The following is a 21,290-nucleotide window of genomic DNA, read 5'->3' as shown; positions in this document are numbered from 1 at the left end:
TCTGAAGCACTAGCTGAGGTAGATCTCTGGACTATCTGAAATCTCAAAGCATTATCTTAATATTGTGTTTGTGGAACTGTAGGAGCTGAATCATAATGAAATAAATATGAAAATGAGGTACGGCGAAATCCGGAGGCGAGACAAGGGCGTTCCAATCGGGTGTAATTGCGGTGCGGTGCTTCTCGTTGCCACTTCTAATGATCCTACCACGAGAGGAGAACGTTATTTCAGTTGTCCGTATGACATCACAGATGTAAAGATTTTTGTACTCTTATTTTTGAGTTTTCTGTTCTGCTTCTGAATTTTTTTTTAGTCTAATATGAATTATGTGCTATTTGTAAGGGTCCTGGTCAAGGCTGCGGTTTCAGGAAGTGGTGGACTGATGCAGTGCGCGAAGAGTTTAGGGTTATTCAGGAGGAGAAGAATGAGATGAAGCAGGACTTGGATGCATCCAAGAAGCGCATCGAGATTCAAGAAGAAATGATCTTGTATTTGGAAAAGAAATATGACGCGCTGGAGAAGAAGTTTGAGAGCTTGAACAAGTATCTGTGAGATTAGTCAAGCTCCGTTGTTTTTTTTTTTTTGGAATTGATATGAACTTTCTATGTTGTGGTGTTTTATCAATCTATTTTAATAACTCAGTCATGATTAATTATAACTCAGCCGTCATAAACGATATCTCAGCCAACCCTCAAATTAGAATGACTAACCCAACAGCTTGCTCAATGTTGAACACATTAATTGCAGGTTTCCATAGATACGCATCTGGTTTGATAGCCGTTTCAACCAAAACTTTAATATGATTAGGGCCTAAGGGAATGTCATTAACAAAGTCAGCTGGATCTGTTGAAAGAACAAGACCCTCAACAACATTGTCATCTGTACCAGCCCAATCAACCAACACACACTTTGGTTGGGATTTTCCTCTGTTAACAGTCTACAAAAAAAAATTATCATGTACCTGAGTCGGATGCAGAAAAGTTTGAAATACAATGTAAAATCCTCATGAAGTACTTACTCTTGCAGCTGAGTTCTCACCGACTCCAGGCTCGTGTTTCTGTAATGTGTTTTAATGATTAAAGTAGGTATTGAAATAAACGAATATATTTAAGTCCTTGTTGAATGTGTAAAATTTTTGCTTACTTTGTTTTTAATTTCGGCAATCTCCTCTCGTAGTTCTTTTACTGTTTGTAGCAATAGAACTTGTTTCGCTTGCATTTCAGCCATATTCTTGTTCTTAACTTGGAAACACGCTAACTTGGACATACTCATGCCTCTCCCCATTGCCCTTAGCCTCCCAGGATTATCAGTGCCTAGTAGTTGTGAAAGGAGATCATCTTTAGGATTTGTTGAATTTGATTCAGGCTGGGTATCAACTAGTTCAGCTGTTTTTCTCTACAAATAAAGACATAAAAACAAATTGAAAACATACCACATAGAGTTAATCCAAAATGCATAAATCATTTAAATAAAACTTTACAACTTACAAACTTTGCCGCTGCATTTGTATTCACGGGCATACCATCTTTCTTGGTATGCGACTTCACCCACACCTTTAGTCTTGTGACTTCAGATGGATCTGAGCTTTCCTCTTTCTATGTATCAAACGAATAGGGTGTTATGAACAATAGTAATGAGCTTATAATATAAGCAATATTATACATGTTATTAAAAACTAACCATTTCTTCAGCGAGTCTAACCATCCCTTTACGACTACAAGTATGAGGAATCTGCATGCTCCTTCGTTTCTTATATTGATCACTCACGACCTACCATACGAATGTTAATAGTCTACTATGTAATTAATATATGTTAATAGTCTACTATGTAATTAATATATGTTAATACAAGGTAATATCTTAAAAGCTTGACTTGTTTTGAATTTGACAAATTTCTGCCATTCTGTTGGAGAAATATTTTTTGGACGCAGATTTATCCTTTGTTGGTTTGTCTTAGCTGTATTTATCTTTTGAACAATTCGTGCTTTATATGCTCTCCATAAACATCCCATTTGCTTTAGCAATGCAACCTTTTGATAGTCATCATCGACATCGAACCTTGCCTGCATTCATTTATAAACATCCCATTTCATATACTTGAGTTTTTAAGATAAATATAATAACTCTTAAAAATATAACGACAACGATACCTGAATTGATTTCCATAAAACTGTTCTCAGTTCTTCACTTACTTTCCTCCAGTCTTCAATAATGATAGGTACATGCTCTCTTACCAATGTACCTAAGTATGATGACAGCTTAACCGACCCCCGACCATAAGGCTCTCCCATTTCAGTGAATTGAACATGTTCCCGAGTATTGGAATCCTTAGCTATGTTTTTCATCCTTGTTGGTCCTCTCTGTTTTTTCTTAGGCCTACAATCATGATCTCCAGATAATTCAACCTCACCTTCAAGTTCTTCCTCATTCAATCCTGCAGCATGTTGTTCGTCATTTTGCTCCTCATTCAATCCCGCAGCATGTTGTTCGTCATTTTGTTCCTCATTCAATCCCGCAGCATGTTGTTCGTCATTTTGTTCCTCATTCAATCCCGCAGCATGTTGTTCGTCATTTTGTTCCTCATTCACTTCATGATCTGGTCTTTCCATATGTTGTGATTGCTGATCTGGCTCGTCATTGTCCACAACCTTCTTCTTTGTAGGTTCATCTGGTTCTAAATTTTTAGGTTCCAAAGTACAAACAAACTCTGGCTCGTCATTGTCCACAACCTTCTTCTTTCTTCCTCTTGTCTTCCTATTTGGGGCCATCTTAATTCACCTAAAATGACAATGAACAAGCATATAGAATTAAAGCATAGACTTAAATCATATAAAACAGACCAAGCATTGAATTAAAACATAGACTTAAATCATATAAAACAGACCAAGCATAGAATTAAAGCATATACTTCAAGCACAGACTAAAAGCATATATAAATCAGACAAAGAAACATTCACACATATATGCCTTCACAATCAGTCCTAGCATTTTGAGCTTCCTCCATGTCAATATCAATATCCGCAACTGGTGGCAATAATCCAAGATCTGCATCTTCAACATCTTCCTCACTGTATCTTCTTGATGGACCCTTCATAACAACATACCAATTGGATGATTCATTGTCTCTTGAATAAAATATTTGTTTGGCTTGAGAGGCTAATATGTATGGATCCTTTAGAAAGGAGACCTGACTCTGATTCAGGTTAACAAACGTGAACCCATCTTCTACTTTCACTCCATTACCTCTAACTGCCCACTGATATCGGAACAAAGGAACATAGAACACATGATAATCCAACAGAATAATATCACTAACTGTTCCGTAGTATGAAACCCAATCAACGACATGTGAAATATCTTTTACACTGGATCTACACATCGCAGTTGCCTCATAAAAAACCCCACTGTTCTGAGTTTGCCTATCAAATGAGCTAGTATGAAACCGTTGTCCATTCACTATATAACCAGTATATGATCTTGCAGTACAACGTGGACCATAGGCAAACCACTTTAGCGTTTCTTCATGTACTTTAGAATCCATAGAAACCTACCAAAATAAAACAAATAAGTCAAACACATAAAGAGTTGTAAACTAGAAATCCCATAAACAACATAAGCTCAATTAAAACATGCTTGCTCTTTCAACCAAGATGCAAATTTCTGATTATGCAAACTCCATAAAAATGTTGCATCACGTCTGCATCTTGCATTTGTGTCTTGGAGATATTGTAAGTGCATGCTTCATAATCATTAAAAAGCGTGCATCAATATATATTCATGTACTCTTAATTATTTAATAATTTAAAGTAAAATTGCAGAGATACTTACTCTACAAACGGATCTACAATAGCCATATTGTGAATGACAGCCATATGTGCTATTTTCATGTCCATTTCCGTAAGAGTAATTGGAGTAGCTGCAGAGATTGGACGACCCACTAGAATAGACTGGTTCTCATATTTCTTTCTGGTTTTTCCTCAACGTTGGTGGTCTTTTTCAGAAAGTTACTGCAAAACTGCATGCACTCTTCTGCAAGGTAAGACTCAGCTATACACCCTTCTGGTCTTGCTGGGTTTCTTACAAAATTTTTTAGAACTTTCATGTACCTATGCAAAATAAGTAAGATAAGCAACACGACATAAGAAATTTGTAACATATTCACAAAATAATATACTAACCTTTCAAATGGGTACATCCATCTAAAATGGACAGGTCCACCAAGTCTAGCTTCACTTCCAAGATGAACTGTCAAGTGCACCATAATGTCGAAGAAGCTTGGAGGAAAAAACCGTTCAAACATGTAGAGAGTTTCCACAATATCTTTTTCCATTACCAACAGTTGTTCCCTATCAATAACTCGCTGACATAAATGGTTGAAAAATGTGCATATCCATGAAATTGCAATCCTGAGACCTTTAGGTAATAGACCTCCCATTGCAACTGGAAGAAGTTGCTGCATCAACACATGATAATCATGTGATTTGAGTTCAATAATCTTGCAGTCCTCCAGTGAAACTCCCCTTGATATATTTGAACAATACCCATCAGGACCTTTAAATCCAATAAGACGCTTACAAAATATTTTTTTCTCTGTCTTGGATAAAGACCAAGGTGCTGCCGGAAGGTATGTTCTTTTTCCATGGATCCTAGGATGCAAATCTTTCCTAATACCAAGGACTTCCAAATCCTTACGAGCATTCAGACCATCCTTTGATTTTCCACAATGTAACAATGTAGATACAATACTTGAAGCCACATTTCTCTCTACATGCATTACATCCAAATTTTTCGTACTGGTAGTTCCTGAGAAGGAAAAAACTATCAATGTCAGAGTTCAATACAAGTTAAATAGAAAATATTGATTACAAGATGTAACATTTGGTCATACCTCCCAATACAGCAGTCTGAAAAATATTGACCGTTTCTTCCATCTTGATAACTCATCCTCGTCTATTTCAACTTCTTCCTCATCCTCCTCTGATTCACTAGTTATATCCTCACCATCAGAATCTAACCCAACACAACCAGGCTTTTTTCTCTTCCTACTAGATCTCTTAGCATTTCCATAATCATTTCTGAAACTTTTTAGAATTCTGGATATATCTACACCTGATAATACCCGACGTTTTCTCCCATGTTGGTGGCAGACCCTTTCTATGACAAATATACATGCTTCCTACAGAACTTCAACCAAGTACTATCTGTGTGTTTCCCACACACAGGGCATCCCATTTTACCCTTCACTTTACATCCATCAAGATTTCCATATGCAGGAAAATCACTAATGGTCCAAAGATGACACAGATCATCAATAAGGGGTTCTAAGTATATATCAATACTATTTCCAGGCTGGTGTGGACCAGGAATAAGTAGAATAAGCATGATGTTTTCTTTCTTCATATATAGGTGAGGAGGCAAATTATAATTTACTAACAGGACAGGCCAACAACTATACCTACTATTCTTCATGTCGAATGGATTAAATCCATCTGTGGAAGGTCCAAGTCTTATATTCCTTTCTTCAGCAGCAAAAACTGGATATTTATCATTCATTTGATCCCATGTCACATAATCTATAAGGTGGCACAGTTTTCCATCACTACTCTTGTTATTAAAATGCCATCTTAGATCCTTTGCCATTTCCTCCGATCTGAACATTCTTTTTAACCGTGGGATGATCGGAAAATACCGCAAAACTTTCTGAGGGACACCTTTCTTTATTTCACTAGTTTGCAGGTTAATCTTCCATCGTGAGGCATTGCATTTTGGACAATTTTGAAGCTTCTTGTACTTCTTTCTGAACAGACAACAATCATTTACACAAGCATGAATTTTTTCATAGCCCATATCAAACGACTTCAAGAATTGTTTCACCTCGTATAAAGATGTATGGAGGACATTATCCGCAGGCAACATTCCAGTCAATGTCTCAAGTAGATCATTGAAACTCTTGTCAGACCATTCATTTTGTGTCTTCAGTCTAAAAAGTGAAACAATAGCAGATAGCTTGCTATGATTTTCACAGCTTCCATATAGTGGTGTTTCAGCATCTCGAAACTTAGCAAGGAACTCATCTTCTTTCTTGTCCTCAACCTCTGCAATCTCACCCAAGTCATCCTTACTAACCATTTCTGAATCTACATTTTCCACAGCTCTGTATAAATCATAAATTTCATCACTCCAATGATGCTTCTTTGCTTCACCCACAGTCCCTGAAGTAACTTCTCCATGATGATACCAATCTGTCTGTAGCTTGTAAACCTCATCCATTCCTCTTGTTACAAGATGGCCGACTACTTCACTGATCTCATGACGATCTACATTACGATAGTCTATGCATGGACATACTATGACGTTCGTGTCTCCTAATGCCGCAGACACAGAGCGAACAAAACTCCAAGCACCACTCTCATAAGCAGGATCAGCTCTTTATTTCAAATATAAAAACCCTAAATTATGTTTAAAACTATACAGTCTCACAATCAAACCAAAATATAAAATTGAACTCCATACCTGCACAAATGTACCCATGCCTTGTCCACCATTTTATGTTCTTACCTTAGTAAAACATTTAATACAACAATTCAACCAATATAGCTAAGACAAATCACCGTATACATAGCTATGTTTGACAAAACAAACAACTAAGCATATAGTTCATATGCAAGACCAGACAAACACAGAGTCACAACAGTGTACTACTTAATAGAATCATAATTCAACCACAGAGTCAAACCAATATAGCTAATACAAATCACTGTATATATAGCTATGTTTAACAAAACAAACAACTAAGCATATAGTTCATATGCAAGACCAGAAAAACGCAGAGTCACAACAGTGTAATACTTAAATCAACCACCAAACAAAAGAGGGAAAGCCACAATACTGTACTGACCTGTCGGGTGAATACAATTACCAAAAGAGTAGCTTGAATCCCCTGAAAACAATCGACCACACTTGCAAAGCAAAGAGAAAAAAAAATCAGAGTCAATATATAAACAAATATGGTTGTATACATTGTATAAATCCAACTAAAATCGTATAAATCCAAACTTCCGAAACCAATAATTGTGTGTTTTCCAATCTCCAATTTTGCTAAAACTCGAAAACCCTCAAAATCAAAACTTTCACATCAAAACCCTAAAAATCGAAACTTTCAAACATTTAGAGAACACATAACATTCGATTGAGAGTAAACTACGCCCAAAGACCTTTGATTGAGAGTTTTCATACCTTCGATTGGAGTCTCAGTCCCAAAATCAATGGATACTTTGAGTGGTTTAGACGGCCTCAGTCCCAAAATCGACAGATATTGTGAGTGATTAAGAAGGATGAAATTGAAAAAGTGGCTGTGAGAAAGACCTTCCGCAAGTTTGACGAGCTAAGTGAAAAGGGGGAAATGTTTAGGTTTTGAGAAAAGGGGGAAATGTTTTGACGAGCTAAGTGTCTTTTTAGTTTCTAATTTTTTGTTCTAAGTATTGGCGGAATAATTATTTTTAGCCTCCCGCTTGTCCGATTTCTATCACCACGTTTAGAAAATGCCATTATATAATAATTATAATCAACCATATCAGTTACAAAAACCGTGCTATCCTTATGTGCTATTAATAACAGTTTTTCTTGTAGTGAAAAGGGATTTGTCTAAACTACATTTTCCGGTTGTAAGGAGATATAGATTAAATGTTTTCAATCCGAATTGAAAATTTAACATGGAAGTTGCAATCTTCAAATGATATAGTATACTCATCCTTTGTACTATAACTCAAACATGTATATACAAGAAATTAGCTGTCTAAAACAGAATTATATATGTATTTGTGACTTAAATAATGTATAATTTGACAAAAATCCTCATTACTTTGACCATGTACAGTACATACAAGATTTAAACGTCTGATTTTGACTTAAACCCTTATTATAGAAGTTCCTATAATTCCTATATATGTATTTATCTAGTCCCTAGATCAAAAACCATAGCACATACGTAATATGAAGGACAGGGGGTGAGAATCACTAAGCCCTGTTTTGAAAAAACCAACAACCATCTCTGAATCAACCTCTAACTCCACTCAAACCATCTTGCACTCCCAAGCCATAAAGCTCGTAGTAGACACCGCACAACTCAGCCAACGGTGCAGAGCATATACCAATGTTCAATACAAACCATCCACACCACTCCCCATTCTCATTACGCAAGACTCTTCCTGCCGTAGAAACACCCGGATTCCCTCTTGACGCGCCATCTATGTTTAATTTGAACCAACCTACACTCGGTTTATGCCAGGAAATCAATCGCTCCACTCTGCCAGCTATCGTCCGATGACCTTCAGTAATTAAGGTGGCGTTGAAAACCTCCAAAGATGTCTCCTTAAGAAACTTCACACGGTCTCTGCATTTACCACTAACCAAAAATACATTACCACATCTCCACTTCCAGCCCCACCAAACAGTCATTGCAAACATGGTGGACCAAGAACAACCTCCTACTACTGAGGACTCACTTAAGTTTTCATAGAGCCAGCCCAACAAAGATATTGCAAAGAAATTACCTCTTCTCTAGCGAGGCACTATCCTGTTCCAGACACCTGACATTGTTGGACAGTCGCGAAGCACATGTATGATCGATTCTTCACCCCCCTTACAGACTTGACAAACACCACTATCAAAGAGATGTCTTCGTTGACACTCCATGTTGGTCATAATCACCTGATTTGCCCCCAGCCAGAGGAATACTCTGACCCTTTCTGGTGCAACAACACTCCAAATGCGGTCAAAGAACAATCCCAAATACTGTCTCGGTGTATGAATCTGTGTAAGAAGACTATAGGCTGAGCATACTGAGAATAACCCATTGGAATCCTCACCTCAAGAGAGTATGTCTCGTGCTCCTGTCACAGTGTCCACGACCACAGCTCCGAGATGCAATTTGATAGTCTCTGGAACATAAGGGACGATATGATCTAGCAACCAACCTATACCATTACGCTACAAGTCACAAACCCGAAGAGAATCAGACCATGGTGGCAAACCCCCTGTCAAACAGTCACTGAGTGGTAGATTCCTAAGCCACCTATCTGCCCATAAACGGATGGTCTTACCATCACCCACTACCCAACTCACGCTTGGATAAATAACATCTTGAATACCCGAGATAAGACTCCTCCATGTAGAGGACCAACTGGGTTTAGGGATTGTCCAGGACCGATCCTGAAGCTCCTTAACTTTGTATTTGCTCTGTAACACCTGAGCCTGTAACTAGTCTAATCATTCATTAATCTCCATCCCACCTTAGCTAAGAGAGCTTTGTTCATCATTCTTGCTGAACGATTCCCTAAACCACCCTCCCTCTTTGGCAAACAAACCTTCTTCCACGCCAGTAGGTGCAGTTTACGCTGTCCAGTAGTTCCACCCCACAAAAACGTTCTAGAAACCTTATCCAAACCATCAAGAGTAGTCATTGGCAATGCAATAGTACTCATGGAATAGATTGGGATTGATGAGAGAACTGATTTAGTTAAAGTCACCCTTCCCGCCAAGCTCAGCATCTGCCCTTTCCAACCCGACAATCGGGATGATACTCTAGCAAGAATCTCCCCAAATGTCTCCTTAATTTTCTGTTTCTGCAAAACTAGCATGCCTACGTACTTTCCCACATCCCGCGTTACTCTGATCCCACTCTCCTCCGAGATCATTCTCTCCAAATCGCGATAAACATTATTAGAGAAGAAAATTTTGGATTTCTCCAAACTAATCTTCTGTCACGACGCCACACAAAACCGGTTAAGAACATTCCTAATCACATGGATCTGAGCCACCGATACTTCAGCAAAAAAGATAAGGTCATCGGCAAAGCATATATGGGACAACTTTGGACCCCCACGAGATAAACTAATAGGTTTCCACTCTCTTGCTCCCACCAATGAGTCAATCAACGTGACACAGTCTTTCTATACAAAGCACAAACATATATGGTGAAAGGGGGGTCACCCTGACGAAGTCCCCACTGAGGTGTAAACGAATCAGTCTTCTCTCCATTCCACAGCAGAGTCATGGAGGGACCAGTAACGCACTGCATGATCCATTGTACCCAAATAGCTGGAAGGTTCACTGCTGTAAGAGTATCATCAAGAAAGTCCCATCGTATACAATCATAGGCTTTCTCTAAGTCCAGCTTGAGCAACATCCATCATTTCCTACCCTGTTTCCGTCTCATGGAATGAACCGCCTCCTGTACCACCACAACGTTATCCGTACTCAACCTTTCCGGGATCACCATGAGCTTAGTAATGATCTTGAACAAAAAATTACATAAACAATTTGGCCGAAACTGTTATACTGTCTCAGGCTTCTCTACTTTTGCAATCAAAGCCACGAGCACATCATTCATACCAGTAGGTAACTGACCAGTTTTAAAAAACGGCAACACAAAACGAGTAACCGAATCACCAACAGTATCCCAACAGTCATGATAAAAAACAGGTTGATATCCATCTGGACCCAGCGCTTTAACCCTACCCATACTGCGTATTGAGTTCTCCACCTCTGAACACAGAACGAGTGCACATAATGCTGCTTCTTCCACCCGGGATAACATCGGAAAGCCACCAGTAAGTAATCCCTCAACAACCTCATCAACATCATCCAAAGAATGAAGAAGAGTATAGTAGCCAACCGCTAGCTTCTCTAACTCCTCCATATCTGAAATCCATCATCCTACATTATCCTTCAACATCTCTATCATGTTCCTCCTTCTTCTAATCACAGTCAAAGTGTGGAAATATGTTGTATTTCGATCCCCAAGCACAGTCAGTTTCTCTTTTGATTTCTGAAACTAGATAACCTCTTCGTGCGCCAATACCTCATCAAACTCCTTAAGTAGATTTTCTTCTTCACTGAGTAAGTCATCTGTTTGAGCTATCTCCAACAAATCCTGAAATACTTTCAATTTCTGCATCAACTCATCTTTACGCTTATGTACATCTCCAAATACCTCCATGTTCCAACGTTTCAACTTCATTTGCAGCGCTTGCAAAACTTGTGGGGTGGACAATCCATTATCCCACGAACTCACAAGCAAATCCTTGAACCCCTTGTGTTGAAGCCATGTTGCCTCAAAGTGGAAAGGTCTCCTTCGCGGATCCTTCTTAGGCTCTAGGCATAATTGAATGTAATGTGGAGCATGGTCTGATGATAGAAACGGGAGATGAGTTACCACGGCGTCTTGTCACTTCAAACGAGTGTGAGCAGAACAGAAAATCTGATCTAATCTCTAAGCAACAAAGGTACTCAACACACGACCTCTGCGCCACGTGAATTGGTTATCCTTAAAACCCATGCAATGAGAAAGAGATCATTAATCCAGTTCCCAAAGGCAAGCAAGTCTGATGATAACTTGCCATTCCCACCGGACCTCTCATCAAACCTGACAATAGTGTTAAATTCACCCCCCACAATGACCGGCTCAGTGATACTTTGTATCTCATCTTTCAGCAGACCCCATAAGCCACTACACCGACTTGCAGTTGCTGCAGCATACACAGCAATAATGTATAAGCTATCCATCCCCAAAACAAATCTAGTATGAATAAACTGATCCGACGAATAGATGATCGTCACATCACCTAATCCTGACTTCCATAACAACCAAAGTCCTCCACTTTGGCCAACTGCATCTACTCAAAAATCATTATGAAACCCCAACCCTTGACAAATCCGCTAAGCTTTATCCCCCTAAAAATGTGTTTCAAACAGAGCAAGAACATATGTTTTCCACTTCTTCAAAATATATCAGATCGATCTCCGAAAAGTGGGTTTATTAGCCCCCGACAATTCCAAAACATGAATTCATCATTATTATGAGGAAAAAAAGTTGAAATTGAATCACTGGGGCGTCTTGTCATATGCAGTTCCCCTCCGGTGTTTCCGTCAGAAGGATCTGCATAGAGTTATCTCCAACGCCAGGATCACCCACCAAAATTCGAGGAGAAGTGGTTCCTCCATCACCATCGGAATGCACCAAAGACTCTATAGCAGTCAAATGTCTGCTATCTTGAACCACAATTCCATCCAGACGACCAATGCTCTCCGTCTCCATACACAACCTCTTCCCCAATTCAGAGAGTTCAACAGTGCCTCTACTCGTATCAAAAATTAACCCCCTCACTGGCCAACTAGGCTTAATCTTTGGTTTAGGCCCATTAAACTTGGGCCAATTCCGATCAGACATTTTACCAGGTCCACGAGGGGTCTCTTTAAACACACCTGAAAATTCACTTGGTGATTTCTCCGAAATCCCACCCAATAACTTTCCGTTACCTTGCTCAACACCCTTCCCTTTTTGTAGAAGATCCAGGGTAATGTCATTCTCCTTATTCTCTTCCACAAAAACATCAACTTCTCGTTTATCACGAGATACCATATCGACTTCTAATGCAACAAATTTGTTAGAAATGGCAATATTTCCAAAAACCTTATTAAGTGGGATCTCCCAGAGATTCAGTCCTTGGACGGTTTCCCGTTGCACCACTGGAAAATTCACTTGCGCATCCCCTGACTTTGATTTCCTCCCCATACGGCTTACAGTTGTAAAACCATCATCATTGGACCATTCCCCACTAGATTCCACAACCACCGTCGATGGCACCTCAACCGGACTCCGCACCTGAGCTAACTGAGGACACGTATGAACTAAATGTCGTACATCCCATATTGAGAACAAATAGTTTCCAAACCCTCATAATACACAAAGTATCTCTCACCATTCACCATCACCATGCCCTTAAGCAGCTTCGTCATGTTAACTTCCACACAAACCCTGGCAAAACGAGTCCTCTCAAACTGTAAAGTTGTAAGATTCACCTTAACCGGCTTCCCCAAACCTTGTGCGATACTCATCAGAGTGGACCGATGGTAAAAAGTCAGTGATAGATTTCCAAACAGATCCACACCGGCGTCTTTATGATCTTATCGCGTACCGGGTCAAACTCAGGGGACCATGCTTGCGTCATAAGGTAACTACCAAACACTATCCAGGGTCCTCCTGTGAGTGCCGCCATGTATTCCTCCTCCAGTTCAAAATGGATAATAAAGAATTGTCGAAGTAGATCCATCACATACATAGCCCCCGCAGGCTTCCACAATTCTCGCAAGCGCCTACTCAACACCAAGAATGAGACATTCCAACCTAACACTTTAACAATCATGCACTTCTTCCACAACCCCTGCATAACTGTTAATACCTCCTCCCTGATAGTAATCACTGGTTCACCATCCTCCCCATTAGGAAACGCCAAACAAATCCGCTCAGTCACGAACTTGTCATCCAAAACATCCTCCGGTCTCGGCATCCCACCAAGAGTACTACCCACTACTTTCTGTAGCCATGCCATCGGCCTATCCAGTGGATCCCCTGGTGGCCTCCCACCATCTCTGATGTCCAACATAGCCGTATCATGCCCCCCCCCCGTATTCGAAACCATAAGCTCACCCTTCGCAGCCGCCATCATGGTTTTCTTCGTTCCTTCTTCTTGACTTTTACATTGATGAATAATTGATCTTCTTTGTGCTTAATAACTAGGCTAATATGTGATTTTGATTAGTGATCTCGTTACTGGCAGACCCACACAATTCGGCAAAATTTGTATGTTTCTTGTAGAACCATAACAACATATATTTATTAATTTAATATTTTATGATAATAATAATCGGATTTCAAACTAAATTTTCTAGAAATAATCTAATTTATTAATTTAGTATTTTCAATTAGACTATTTAAATCTTTTGAGTTAATGAGTTTGTTAATATTTTCTATAAATGATGGAATATTATTTAAAAATATTATTAAAAAAATAATAAAATTCCATAATCTAAACATATTAGCCAAAATATACATTCTACCCGTGAAATATGTTAGCATAATGAAAAAAAATTATAAAATGTTATAATTTATTGCAATATGTGTTTTTGTTTGTTATAAAGATCAGATTTATCTTTATAATTTATCAAGTAACTATAACAATTTTGTATAATCTAATAATCACTCATTTTAGATATATTCTAACTTTTTTGGGTATTAAGTTTATTTATAGTTATAAGGGTTATGTCTCTGAATTTAATTGCAAAAATAAGAATATATTCATTTTCAGTTATCAATGTTTCCATTTTAAAATTAATAATCACAATAATTGTCGAGATTAATTATTTTACATTCTTAGTGATGTAGGGAGGATTTAGTGAATTTAACTTTTCTTTTGATATCTACTTATGTTAGTTTTCTATTTCTGTTTAGAGTTTTCTATTTTGGGTTTTGGGTTTCTTCTCTATATATAGAGAGAGTCTAGGTTATTGGAAATACAGTTTTTGATTCTAATTAATAAAAAGCAGCGAGTTTTCTTCTCTAATCTGGTGGATTTCCAGAGTTTCTCTTAATCAAGTTCACGCTTGAGAACTTGATTTCTAACTAGGTTTAGTGCTTGCTAATCCTAGAGTTTCCGACTGCGTCAAGTGGTATCAGAGCAGGCTTTCTCCTGTTTCTTTTTCAAAGCTTGATCAGCTATGGGGGATCAATCTGTGACCAAAGCAGACTTGCAGGGTTTTACCGAGGCTATTACCATGGCCCTAACTGCTTTGACTGACCATATGGCGAATATGACAACTGGGATGACGAACCTGACAACTGAGATTAGAAACGGTATCAACAACGCAAATCCACAAAGAGGCAGAGAAGGAGAACAAGTTAGGCTTAATGAAAATCAGCATAGAAACAGGGGAAGAGTAATCCCAAGAGTGGACAACAATCGTGCTGTTATTCATGAGAGTTCAAGTTCTGATGAAGAAGAAGTTGTGGAGGATGAAGTTGAGCAAAGGAATCGACAAAATAATCATGACTACCGTGTAAAGGCTGACATTCCATTGTTCTATGGAACTATGGGTGTTGAAGATTTTCTAGATTGGCAAATAAGCGTTGATAGGTTCTTTGAAGTCATGGGTGTCCCTGAAAACAAGCAAGTTAAGATGGTGGCAATTAGGCTGAAGAGTACTGCTGCTGTGTGTTGGGATAAACTTGTTATTTAGAGGCAAAAACAAAGAAAGGGACCAGTCAAGACATGGAGGCGGATGAAACAGTTCATGATGGATAGGTTCTTACCAGAGGACTATGAACAGATTCTCTATAAGATGTATATTGAATGTGTTCAAGGAAAAAGGACTGTGACAGAGTATACAGCAGAGTTTCTGCGGTTTTGTGAGCGTAATGATCTTGGAGAGACAGAAAATCAGAAAGTGGCAAGATATATCAGTGGGTTAAAGAGTTCTATTCAAGAGAAGATGGGTTTACAAACTGTATGGACTGTGCAAGAGGCTTCTAGCCTAGCTTTGAAAGCTGAGTTAATTGAGAAATCTCCTTGCAAATTCACTTCTTTCAGAAGATATTCACCTCAGAATAATTCTGAATTAATAGGCGATAAGGAGAAGAGTGCAGTAACAAAGGATACTATCCTTGGGAACAAAGGAGCTGGAAGTTCTAACAATGGTTCTAATAATGCTCAGCCGAATAAAGCACCAATCTAGAAGCAAAGTAACACTTATGCGAGACCATCCATCGACAAGTGTTTCCGCTGTCAAGGACAAGGTCACAAATCAAATGTTTGTCCGAGTAGGAGACTATAGCTTTGCTAGAGGAGGAAGAAGAACATGAAGAAGAGGATAAATATGCAGGTGTCTAGTTTGCTGAAGAAGAATCGAATGAGATGATAAACATTGTACTTGAAAGGGTCTTGCTATTATCTAAGGAAGAAGGACAGCAAAAAAATTGTTCAGAACAAGGTGTTCACGACAAAGTCTGCAACTTGATTGTGGATAATGGTAGCACAGAAAACCTAGTTTCTCATAAACTGGTTGAATATCTAAAGTTACCCACAACGCCACTTGAGAAGCCATATGCTTTAGGATGGGTGAGTAAAGGCTCTCGATATCGAGTGACACTGTCTTGTAAGGTTCCCATCTCCATTGGAAAACATTACAAAGAAGAGGTATTAGGTGATTTTCTTGACATGGATGTTTGTTGTATCATACTTGGTCGTCCTTGGAAGTAAGATAATGACGTTACATATCGAGGAAGAGATAATGTGTTAATGTTTTCATGGAATGGGCACAAGATTGCTATGGCTCCTGTTTCACACCTTGATCAGAATTCAGGGAGGAAAAATTCTAACTTCTTGGTATTGACAGATAGTGAAAGAGAGCTAGGTGAAGCAATAAAAGAATCTGAATGTATCTGTCCGGTTGTGATTAAAGGGCTGATCAGTGTTATAACATAAGAAGTAACGACTCCAAAAGAAATACTAGAGATTCTGCAAGATTTCAAGGAGCTAATTGCAGATGAGTTACCACAAGAATTACCTCCTATGCGCAACATTCAGCATCAGATTGACCTTATTCCAGGATCAAGCTTACCAAACCTTCCCCATTACCGTATGAGTCCTAAAGAAAATGTGATTTTGAGGGAACAAATTGAAAATCTGTTAAGGGAAGGGTTCATTCTTGAAAGTATGAGTCCTTGTGCAGTGCCAGTCCTTCTTGTTCCTAAGAAAGGAAATCAATGGCGGATGTGCAGATAGCAGAGCTATCAACAAGATAACTATCAAGTATTGTTTCCCTATTCCTAGATTGGACGACATGCTTGACGAGTTAACTGGTTCTAAAGTTTTTTCTAAGATAGATCTTCGCAGTGGATACCATCAAATTTTAATTAGGCATGGAGACGAATGGAAGACAGCTTTTAAGAGCAAAGATGGATTGTATGAGTGACTGGTGATGCCATTTGGGCTGTCAAACGCCCCTAGTACCTTCATGCGGCTAATGAATCAAGTTCTTCGTCCGTTTACAGGTTCTTTTGTGGTGGTTTATTTCGATGAAATTTTGATATACAGTAAAACAAAAGAAGATCATATGGAGCATGTGAGACAAGTGTTGCAGGTCTTAGAAGAAAATAAGTTGTACATTAATCTGAAAAAATGTACATTCAGCACCAATAAGTTGCTCTTCTTGGGTTTTGTTGTTGGAGAAGAAGGGATTTATGTTGATGAAGATAAAGTGAAAGCTATTAGAGATTGGCCTGTCCCGAAATCAGTTAGTGATGTACGCAGCTTTTATGGTCTTGCTACCTTCTATAGAGGTTTATAAGTCTCGGGAGGCAACATAACACGATGACGAGACGGCTGAAGACAATGTCACAGCCTTGGACGACCAAGAGGTGGAACATCCTGTGTTACGTAGAAGTGAACGCATTAAGTCTCATCGGAAAGATTAAAGCGTTTACTACAATAGTCAAGCTGTGGCTCATCCACTCCAAGCGGTCTGTTCACTTGAGCTTCTCCCCGAAGAACATCGGGACTTCTTTGGCAAGATTGCGGATAAGTGGATTCCTCAAACATATGAGGAAGCCAAAGATCATGATGAATGGTTGGGAGCTGTTCAGGACGAGACTGGTGCTATGATTAAGAATCATACTTGGGATGAATTGGATTTACCTAAAGGCAAGAAGGCTGTTAGTTCCAAGTGGGTCTTCACCATCAAGTACTTGAGTAATGGAGATATCGAACGGTATAAAGCTCGGCTGGTAGCTCGCGGGTTCACTCAAACATATGGAACGGATTACAAGGAGATATTCGCTCCAGTGGCAAAGTTACATACGGTTCGGGTAGTTTTTTCCTTGGCCACCAATCTATCGTGGGACTTATGGCAAATGGACATCAAGAACGCTTTTCTCCAAGGCGAACTCGAAGATGAAGTCTACATGACTCCACCACCGAGTCTTGAAGATATTGTTGCCCCCGGGAAATTTCTCCACCTTCGTAAAGCCATCTATGGCCTCAAGCAGTCTCCGCGAGCTTGGTACCACAAGCTTAGTTCTACCCTGAAGGATCATGGGTTTTGCCGGTCTAAAGCTAATCACACCTTGTTTACACTACAAAGTGACCTTGGCATTGTAGTTGTTTTGATTTATGTCGATGATATCATCATCTCCGGTGACAACAAGGACGGTATCTCCGATATCAAACTCTTCCTTAAGTCTGTATTTGATATTAAAGATCTTGGAGAGATGAAATACTTTCTTGGGATCGAAATATGTCGTTCCCCGGAAGGCTTATTCCTATCCCAACGAAAGTATACTCTCGATTTGTTGGCTGAAACATGTAAACTTGCGGCCAAACCGGCTCTCACACCCCTCGATGAGGATTATCAGCTCAAGCAAAAGGGGGAGAGTATTAGAGCCCAGGAAGGCAAGCCGAAGGAACCGATGGATGAGCCATACGAGGACGTCACATGATATCGACGACTTGTAGGTAAGTTGATATATCTTACCATCACCTGACCTGACATATGTTATGCTGTGAATCAGGTGACTCAACATATGAAAGCTCCAACTAAGTACCAATGGAGCATGGTGGAACAGATTCTAAGCTATCTCAAAGGACACCCGAGTCAAGGCATCTGGATGGGCAAGAATTCCAACACAGAGTTAGTAGGCTACTGTGATGCTGACTATGCAAGCGATACATTGGACAAACGGTCCACCACCGGATACTGTACGTTTGTAGGAGGCAACTTGGTGACTTGGAAATCAAAGAAGCAAAAGGTGGTCTCATGTTCAAGTGCAGAGGCTGAATATCGAGAAATGAGGAAGCTAACGAGTGAATTGACATGGTTGAAAGGACTACTCAAGGATCTCGGTGTTGAGACAAGACAACCGATTACTATGCACTATGACAATGAAGCGGTGATTCATATTGCCACCAACTCAGTTTTTCACGAGCGAACCAAACACATTGAAGTAGATTGCCACAAGGTTCGTGAGAAGATAAAAGAAGGAGTAGTCTTACCGTGTCACACTCGGAGTGGAGACCAATTGGCTGACATTTTCACAAAGGCTGCCCCAAGGTTTGCGAACACATTCATAGCAAACTTGGGCTCGTAGACTTGACTCATCCTTGATTCACTTTCCTAATCCGTGGACATCACATTCTTTTTCCCTAAACATAGTTTTGTCCCATGAGGTTTTCTATGTTAAGGTTTTTAACGAGGTGATGCTTCACGGGTTCCAATCTTGTCGATCAAGATCCATCTCGAGAGACTCGACCGTACGGACTTCCGTACAAGTTCACAATAAGGCCGAGGTTTCTATCTAAGACATAAGAGCAATAGAAGAGAGGGGTCCATCAAGCCCATTAGGTGTTCTAGAACACTCCAATCTAGCCGTTGGAGAAAGATGAGAAGAAGAGATTCACTGGTGCACAAGTTGACTTCGGAGATGTCACTATCACCACTTGGGAAACGCTCCTCCCTCTCTTTTAATGTCGACATCCTATGTTTCTATTCTTGTAAAAGGGGTTGCCCTAATTTAGTCTCCTATTTAAGGTTGTAGACATATGTTGTAAGAGGATATTCTAATAAAATCTTATCTTTTCTCACATTCTCTTTGTTCAACACACTAAACTCTCTCTAAACCACAAATCTCTTCCGCTAACTCTAACACATACTTGGTCGTCCTTGGCAGTACGATAATGACTTTACATATCGAGGAAGAGATAATGTGTTAATGTTTTCATGGAATGGGCACAAGATTGCTATGGCTCCTGTTTCACACCTTGATCAGAATTCAGGGAGGAAAAATTTTAACTTCTTGGTATTGACAGATAGTGAAAGAGAGCTAGGTGAAGCAATAAAAGAATCTAAATGTATCTGTCCGGTGGTGATTAAAGGGCTGGTTGAATATCTGAAGTTACCCACAACGCCACTTGAGAATCCATATGCTTTAGGATGGGTGAGTAAAGGTTTTCGATATCGAGTGACACTGTCTTGTAAGGTTCCAATCTCCATTGGAAAACATTACAAAGAAGAGGTATTGTGTGATGTTCTTGACATGGATGTTTGTCATATCATACATGGTCGTCCTTGGCAGTACGATAATGACGTTACATATCGAGGAAGAGATAATGTGTTAATGTTTTCATGGAATGGGCACAAGATTGCTATGGCTCTTGTTTCACACCTTGATCAGAATTCAGGGAGGAAAATTCTAACTTCATGGTATTGATAGATAGTGAAAGAGAGCTAGGTGAAGCAATAAAAGAATCTGAATGTATCTGTCCGGTGGTGATTAAAGGGCTGATGAGTGTTATAACAGAAAAAGTAATGACTCCAAAAGAAATACTAGAGATTCTGCAAGATTTCAAGGAGCTAATTGCATATGAGTTACCACAAGAATTACCTCCTATGCGCAACATTCAGCATCAGATTGACCTTATTCCAGGATCAAGCTTACCAAACATTCCCCATTACCGTATGAGTCCTAAAGAAAATGAGATTTTGAGGGAACAAATTGAAGATCTGTTAAGGAAAGGGTTCATTCGTGAAAGTATGAGTCCTTGTGCAGTGCCAGTCCTTCTTGTTCTTAAGAAAGGAAATCAATGGCGGATGTGTGTAGATAGCAGAGCTATCAACAAGAGAACTATCAAGTATTGTTTCCCTATTCCTAGATTGGACTACATGCTTGACGAGTTAACTGGTTCTAAGGTTTTTTCTAAGATAGATCTTCGCAGTAGATACCATCAAATTTGAATTAGGCCTGGAGGCGAATGGAAGACAGCTTTTAAGAGCAAAGATGGATTGTATGAGTGACTGGTGATGCCATTTGGGCTGTCAAACGCCCCTAGTACCTTCATGCGGCTAATGAATCAAGTTCTTCGTCCGTTTACAGGTTCTTTTGTGGTGGTTAATTACGATGATATTTTGATCTACAGTAAAACAAAAAAAGATCATTTGGAGCATGTGAGACAGGTGTTGCAGGTCTTAGAAGAAAATAAGGTGTACATTAATCTGAAAAAAATGTACATTCAGCACCAATAAGTTGCTCTTCTTAGGTTTTGTTGTTGGAGAAGAAGGGATTCATGTTGATGAAGATAAAGTGAAAGCTATTAGAGATTGGCCTGTCCCGAAATCAGTCAGTGATGTACGCAGCTTTCATGGTCTTGCTACCTTCTATAGGAGGTTTATAAGAGATTTCAGTACTACTACTTCTCCCATTACAGAGTGCTTGAAGAAAGGAAAGTTTCAATGGGGTCTCAAGCAAGAGAAAAGTTTTGAGTTAATCAAGGAAAAGCTACGTACTGAACCAATTCTAGCATTGCCTGATTTTGATAAAGTGTTCCAAGTTGAATGTGATGCTAGTGGAGTGGGAATAGGTGTTGTTTTGTCTCAGGAAAAACGGCCAATGGCTTTCTTCAGTG

The 21,290-nt window shown here is 39.3% G+C and overlaps 5 protein-coding genes across 5 annotated transcripts; all 5 read right to left on the bottom strand.

The window, feature by feature from the left end:
* Window positions 1–691: 691 nt before the first annotated feature.
* On the bottom strand, window positions 692–2,769 carry LOC104754446 (uncharacterized). Its single transcript, XM_087477360.1, has 7 exons — window positions 2,151–2,769; window positions 1,856–2,063; window positions 1,681–1,766; window positions 1,488–1,595; window positions 1,144–1,395; window positions 1,019–1,057; window positions 692–937 (listed from the first exon to the last, which is right to left on the bottom strand). The coding sequence occupies exons 1-7, from the start codon at window positions 2,766–2,768 to the stop codon at window positions 692–694; spliced, it is 1,557 nt and encodes a 518-aa protein (XP_087333486.1). The 5' UTR covers window position 2,769.
* A 184-nt stretch (window positions 2,770–2,953) lies between these two features.
* On the bottom strand, window positions 2,954–3,908 carry LOC147933255 (uncharacterized). Its single transcript, XM_087477909.1, has 3 exons — window positions 3,829–3,908; window positions 3,634–3,739; window positions 2,954–3,547 (listed from the first exon to the last, which is right to left on the bottom strand). The coding sequence occupies exons 1-3, from the start codon at window positions 3,891–3,893 to the stop codon at window positions 2,954–2,956; spliced, it is 765 nt and encodes a 254-aa protein (XP_087334035.1). The 5' UTR covers window positions 3,894–3,908.
* Window positions 3,909–3,937: 29 nt separating this feature from the next.
* LOC104754455 (uncharacterized) lies at window positions 3,938–6,545 on the bottom strand. Its single transcript, XM_087477359.1, has 6 exons — window positions 6,514–6,545; window positions 5,170–6,427; window positions 4,889–5,053; window positions 4,795–4,803; window positions 4,179–4,708; window positions 3,938–4,106 (listed from the first exon to the last, which is right to left on the bottom strand). The coding sequence occupies exons 1-6, from the start codon at window positions 6,543–6,545 to the stop codon at window positions 3,938–3,940; spliced, it is 2,163 nt and encodes a 720-aa protein (XP_087333485.1).
* Window positions 6,546–9,931: 3,386 nt separating this feature from the next.
* On the bottom strand, window positions 9,932–10,699 carry LOC147933254 (uncharacterized). The gene is made up of 3 exons (XM_087477357.1): window positions 10,340–10,699; window positions 10,201–10,294; window positions 9,932–10,113 (listed from the first exon to the last, which is right to left on the bottom strand). Exons 1-3 carry the CDS (start codon window positions 10,697–10,699, stop codon window positions 9,932–9,934), a joined length of 636 nt encoding a protein of 211 aa, XP_087333483.1.
* A 1,200-nt stretch (window positions 10,700–11,899) lies between these two features.
* Window positions 11,900–12,897, bottom strand: LOC147933253 (uncharacterized). Its single transcript, XM_087477356.1, has 2 exons — window positions 12,762–12,897; window positions 11,900–12,690 (listed from the first exon to the last, which is right to left on the bottom strand). Exons 1-2 carry the CDS (start codon window positions 12,895–12,897, stop codon window positions 11,900–11,902), a joined length of 927 nt encoding a protein of 308 aa, XP_087333482.1.
* Window positions 12,898–21,290: the final 8,393 nt, after the last annotated feature.

Source organism: Camelina sativa, chromosome 12, assembly GCF_030686135.1.
Source record: "Camelina sativa cultivar CO46 ecotype springtype chromosome 12, ASM3068613v1".
NCBI classification, from domain to species: domain Eukaryota; kingdom Viridiplantae; phylum Streptophyta; class Magnoliopsida; order Brassicales; family Brassicaceae; genus Camelina; species Camelina sativa.
Note: the sequence above shows the minus strand (reverse complement) of the source record. Positions and strands in the feature narration are given on the sequence as shown.